Source organism: Giraffa tippelskirchi, chromosome 6 (genome assembly GCF_054371585.1).
Source record: "Giraffa tippelskirchi isolate mGirTip1 chromosome 6, T2T-mGirTip1v1.2.pri, whole genome shotgun sequence".
Lineage (NCBI taxonomy): Eukaryota > Metazoa > Chordata > Mammalia > Artiodactyla > Giraffidae > Giraffa > Giraffa tippelskirchi.
Genome location: NC_137280.1, coordinates 1,223,578 through 1,229,577, shown reverse-complemented (window position 1 = coordinate 1,229,577; position 6,000 = coordinate 1,223,578). Strand labels below are relative to the sequence as shown.

The 6,000-nt window shown below is 44.2% G+C and overlaps 1 protein-coding gene across 3 annotated transcripts in view; it reads right to left on the bottom strand.

The window, feature by feature from the left end:
* Window positions 1–5,348: 5,348 nt before the first annotated feature.
* Window positions 5,349–6,000, bottom strand: part of TAF2 (TATA-box binding protein associated factor 2) — a 92,626-nt gene continuing 91,974 nt past the window's right edge. For all 3 annotated transcript variants that reach the window (XM_081504837.1, XM_081504822.1, XM_081504827.1), the window contains one exon: window positions 5,349–5,563. In XM_081504837.1, coding sequence (XP_081360963.1) covers window positions 5,532–5,563 — 32 coding nt within the window. In that variant the 3' untranslated portion in view covers window positions 5,349–5,531. The remainder of the gene's footprint in view (window positions 5,564–6,000) is intronic.

The following is a 6,000-nucleotide window of genomic DNA, read 5'->3' as shown; positions in this document are numbered from 1 at the left end:
GTGCTCCCAATCCAGGGTCCTGGGTCTAACTCCTGGTCAGGGAACTAGACCCCACATGCCTCAACTAAGGCCCAGCACAGCCAAATAAACAAACAAATGAAAATATTTTAACATAAAGAAATAAACAAATAAATGAAAATATTTTAACATAAAGAAATAGAAAGGGAAGAAGAGACCCTTGGGGACCATTAGTCTCCGCTACAGGTAGCTGCTGCTTCTGTTGTCGCTCAGTCGCGTCCAAGCCTTTGCGACCCCGTGGACTGCAGCCCGCCGGGCTCCTCTGTCCACGGGGTTTCCCGGGCAAGAACACTGGAGGCCGTTGCCATTTCCTTCTCCAAGCTATCGCTTTAGGCTGCCCTCTTCTTCTGGAAAAGAAGCTCCTCCTTTACCATGAGGAAATTTCCTCACCCTACAGCCTTTCTTGTGGCCTTGGCAATTTGGTCTAGACGGTGCTTCCTTCGCCAGACGAGGAAACGTGACTCAGGCTGGGAGAGTCCGCATACCCAGTCCCTTCGGCCCACTGACTGAGCAGAGATGGGCACAGGGCCAGGCAAGACGTCCTCCGAGAATCACAGATACGTGGGAGAAGAGGAAAGCCTTCGGTCCTGGGGTTCCGAGCTGGGACTGGCGAATCCAGGGCCACCAACGTCCCCTTTACCTTGGCTCCTAAGCCCCAAGCCCCATCTGCAGCAGGAGAAGTGAGGCTGACTCGGGGCAAGCAGCCCCATAGGCTGGAGTAAGTGAGTGAGGGTTAGTCGGCAAGTCATGTCTGACTCGCTGCAACCCCAGGGACTGCAGCCTGCCAGGCTCCTCTGTCCATGGGATTTCCCAGGCCAAGAATCCTGGAGCGGGCTGCCTTTCCCTTCTCCAGGGGATCTGCCCCACCCAGGGGTCGAACCCGCGGCTCCTGTGTCTCCTGCGTTGCAGGCAGGCTCTTCACCGTGTGAACCACCAGGGGAGCCCATAAGGTGGAGAGATGATGTCTTTTGCGCTCTTTGATCTGATGGTGCCTGAAGCCTGCCGTCTCCGGTTTCGCTTTCGCTAAGTTCTGGTTGACTCTCCGTCCCTTGCATTTGAAAGACCTAGACATTGTCTCATTGAGGGCAGTCAGTCAGAGAAAGACAGATACATGATATCGCTTATATGTGGAATCAAGTGAACCTATTTACAAAACATAGGGAAGAGTCACAGATGTAGAAAACTAACTTGGGGTCACCAAGTGGGGAAAAGGTAAGAGAGGTAAATTGGGAGACTGGGATTTTGTAAACGGCTTCTTCCATTTAGCATAACGTTTTCAGTGTTCACAATCCTTCTCATTTCTGGAAGCTTCGTAGTAATATCTCTTCTTTACTTCTGAGTTTAGTAATTTGAGTTTCTTCCCCCTTGGTCAATCTAGATAAAGGCGTGTTAACTTTGTTGATCTTTTCATAGAGACAACTTTTAGTTTTGTTGATTTTCTCTAGTTTTTTTCTATTTTCCACTTTATTTATGCTCTAGTGTTTACTCTTTCCTTCCTTATGCCTGATTTGGGTTTAGAAGGTGAGATATTAACATGAGATCCCTCTTCTCTTCTATGCAGGCATTTACAGATGTCAATTCTCCTGTAAGTTTTGCTGTGTGAGCCTCCGTTTTCATGTATCTAGCAGTATTTTCTAATTGCCATTATTTCGGACTCTGCTATTTAATTTCCTGTGGAAACTTCTTTGTGTTCACTGATTTCTAATTTTACTCCACTGTGTTCAGAAAACTGTATGAATTCCATCCCTATAGATTTATGGTGACTGTTTTGTGGTTGAACATCCGGTCTATCCCAGAGAATGTTCCATGTGCGCTTGAGGAGAAGCATTTTACTTGTAAGTGGAGGGCTCCGTGGATGGCCGTCAGACCCGCAAGGCTTACAGTGCTGTCCAGGTCTTTCCTTTCCTTCCTGGTCTGCTGCCTGATGCCCTGTGCGTTACTGAAAGCGGATGTGCACCTCTCAGCTGTCACCGTTGAACGGCTGTCTCTCCTTCAGTTCCCCTGTGTGCTTCCCGTGTCCCGGGGCTTCGCTGTTGGGCGCATATATACTTACAACCATGTCTTCCTGATGGATCGAGCCCTTTATCATTATCAAATGTCTCTCTTTATCTCTAGTACCAGAAACTTTCGCTTTAACATCTCTTTTGCCTAATACTTGTACAGCCACTCAGCTTTTTAAATTGACTCCAGCTTTTTTGTCCTTCCTGTTTTGCATGGTATTTTTTAAAAGATTTTTTGATATGGGCCATTTTTAAAGTCTTGATTGAATTTGCTACAATATTGTTTCTGTTTTCATGTTTTGGTTCTTTGGCCCCAAGGCACACGGGATCTTGGCTCCCTGAGCAGGAATTGAACCCACGCTTCCTGCGCTGAAAGGCAAAGTCTTAACCGCTGAACTGCCAGGGAAGTCCCTACCTGGTATTTTTATCCATCCTTTTACTTTCAACCCATTTCTAACTTTGAATTTAAACTGTGTCTCCTCTGGGCAGTATATAGTCAATCTTGTTTTTTATTTTTTAATCCAGTTTGACATCTCTGTCTTTTGATTGGATTGCTTAATTCATTCAAATTTGTTACGGATACAGTTTTTGTTACTGATATAGTTAGATGTACATCTGCCATTTTAATTTTTGTTTTCTATACGTTTTCTCATCTTTTTTTTTCTTCTTTATTCCTTTAAGGTTTTCTTTTGCATTAAGTGTAACATTTATTTCCTTTAATTATTTTCACTATATTTTTATGAGTTATTTTCTTAGTGGTTTCTCGGTTTTCTTTTGCATTAAGTGTAACATTTATTTCCTTTAATTATTTTCACTATATTTTTATGAGTTATTTTCTTAGTGGTTTCTCTAGGGTTTATCATATATATCTTAACTTATCAAAACCTAGGATATTAGCTTAATTTCAATGAGATATAGAAACATTATTCTTAACATATCTATTTCTTATTCCCCTTTGGGGGGCTTTTATTGTTGTACATATTACATCTATGTATATATTACAAAACCAACAATATAGTCTTATATATGTGCCATAATATAATTTTATGTCTGTTAAAGAAACTGAGAAATGAAAGAAAGTATATACTTACAGAGTTTGGTATAGTAACATTCTTATTTACCGCTTCTGGTTCTATTTGTTCCTGTGGATTCAAATTGCGATCTAGTGTCTTTCTTATTTCAGTACAGCTTGATTCCTACCTACTTTCATTGCACTGTTATGTTAGGTGGATTACATTTCTATATGTTTTAGGCCTGACAATTGCTTTTTATATCAATTCAGAGTAGAAAGGAGGGGAAATATGCATCTATATTTTCTTTCATAGTCACATAGTTACTTTCACCAGGTCGTCTGTTTTTCGTGCAGGGGGCTCACAGCACCATCTGTAGCCGCTCGCTTTCAGCCTCAAGAACTCCCTTCATTGTCTCTAGTAAGGCGAGTCTGCTAGCAACATGGTCTCTCAGCTTTTATTGAAAACTGTCTTTATTTGCCTTCATTTGCGAAAGCTTTGCTGAGCATAAGATTCCTCTTTGATAGTTTTCCTCTTCAACACTCCGACTGTGTCATAGCACTGTCTTCTTGCCTCCGTTGTTCCTGAGAAGTCAGATATTGGTCTTAGTGGGATTCCTTTACATGTGAGGAGTCCTTCCTCTCCTGCTGCTTACACATTTCCCCCTTGGCCTTTGTTTCAGCATCTTCACTGTGATGTGTCTCTTTGTGGGTCTCTGTGTGTTTTCTGCTTGCGATTCATTGAGCTCCTGAGATGCAGACTGACTTTCATCAAACTTGGGGTGCTGTTTCCAGCCATTCTTTCTTTTGATATTATTTTCTGTTCCCTTCCCTCCTCTTCTTCTGGGACGCCCATTATGTGTACATTTTGCATAATGGTGCATATTTCTCTGACGGTCTGTCCATTTTTCTTCATTTTGTTTTCTGTCCTTTGGGTTGCAAAGTCTCTATCAATCTAACTTCCACTTCACTGATTCTGTCAACTGTGTTGGTCCCTCTAGTGTATTTTTCATTTCAGTAACACTTTTCAATTCTGGAGTTTCCGTTTGCTTATTTTTTTGTAATTTCTGCATTTTTACTGATACTGTTTGATGAGATATCGTCATCATAGCTTCCTCTAGTTCAAGTACAGCTTCGTCAGTTCTTTGAACGTATTGATAATGGCTGCCTGGGAGGCTTTATTAACTGTGGTCTCTAACCCGCTCACAGTTTATGGATACCCATCTTCTATGTATGAGTCACACTTTTCTGTTTCTTCCCATGGCTTGTCTTTTTTTTGTTAATGGGACGTTTTAGGGAATACATAGCAGCAATTCTGGATACTGACTTCTTTCCTCCCTCCTGGGGCTTTGTGTGTGCATGTGAGTGCGCTTGTCTATTTGGGTAGTGCCTTGGCTACACTCTTTGTCTATTTGGGTAGTGCCTTGGCTACACTCTTTGTCTATTTGGGTAGTGCCTTGGCTACACTCTTTTAATGAAACCTGTCTCTCCTTTCCCACCCCCACCCCCGTGATGTGACGCTGAGGCATCAACCCAGTCATCCTGGGGTGAGCGTGGATTTAGCAGGGCTCTCTTTGACCTTCTTTTCCTCTGGTCTCTCCGAGTAGTTGTCTGTCTCTTTTTATATCACAGTTGGCTGTTCAGCTCCACTAATCATGTGGGATTGTTCTATGCTTTTTGACAATACCCTGGGCCATAAACTGCTCCTCAGTTTCATCAATTAAATATCATGGATAGTTTGAGGCAAGGCTTTGAGGTTTTTTTTCTCATGTCAGGAAGGCTCTTAGAAGCTCTCTTTTTCTGATTCCTTCTAATAAACCAGCTGGCCCACCGGTTAACTTGATACTCTCAGAGCTACCAGCCCCTCTTAATTCCTTACCACCAAGTCTCCATTCCTGGAGAAGGACATGGCAACCCACTCCAGTCCTCTTGCCTGGGAAATCCCATGGGCAGTGGAGCCTGGTAGGCTACCGTCCATGGGGTCGCAGAGAGTCGGACACGACAGAGAGACTTCACTTCCTTAAGTCTCCACTGTTTTAGAAAATGCCCTTGGGCTTGAATTTCCCCTTGTTCTGTTTCAAATAAAGTCACCTCTTTTATGGGAGAGCCTCAGAGCTCTTTGTTCTTATTCGCTGCGTTTTGCCCCCTGGGCAAAATCTCTGAAGCATTGTTCAAGGTGTGGGACAGTGACTGGTCTGCTTCTCTCAGAGGGACACCTCTGCTTTCTGAGCGGAGACCTGGGGAAGGGTAGAAGCCCCTGGCCTCCGCTTGCCTCTTCTGGCATGGAGTCTTCTTCCGACGAGCTAGCTGGGTGGCAACAATTGGTGCTGCGTTATTTATTCTCAGGCTGCCCCCACCTTGACACTGGGGTGGGGAGGGGAGGGAGCAGCCCCCGGGGCTGAGCTCTGACCCGAGGCTGGACGAGGCTGGATGGGACCAGAGGTGATGCAGGCCTTTCCTCCTGGTGAAACACTGCATCCCTTGCTTGGGAGGCCAGGACTGTGTCATATACGGCCACGCCAGCTGCAGGTGATTCCTGAAAAGAAAATATGTAGGAGACATAGTTTTACCCACACAAAATTAAGGTTCTGTAAGCAGGAGACGGGGAGGATGAATATTGCTGGGTGAGCACCGAAACAGTATTGTATTGTGTTGGCCAAAAAGTTTAATCGGGTTTTTCCAGCATCTTACGGATAAAAACTCAAACGAGTTTCTTGGCTAACCCAATACATCATAGCGACAAGATTCTCAGACAGCCCTGTGGACTCCAAAGCCTACGCAGTAACAATGCAGGGAGCCATTAGGACAACCGGGCCGAGGTGTTTAACTGGTTCCATTGCTGCCGAACTACTTTTGTACACTCCTTAAGATTCACATGCTTTTTTTCCTTTGTAGACATGCTAAGGCACGCCTCAGCTGGAGCCCCTGCAGGAATATTTGGAAAAAGAAGTGAAGAAGTAGCCAGCTCTTGTG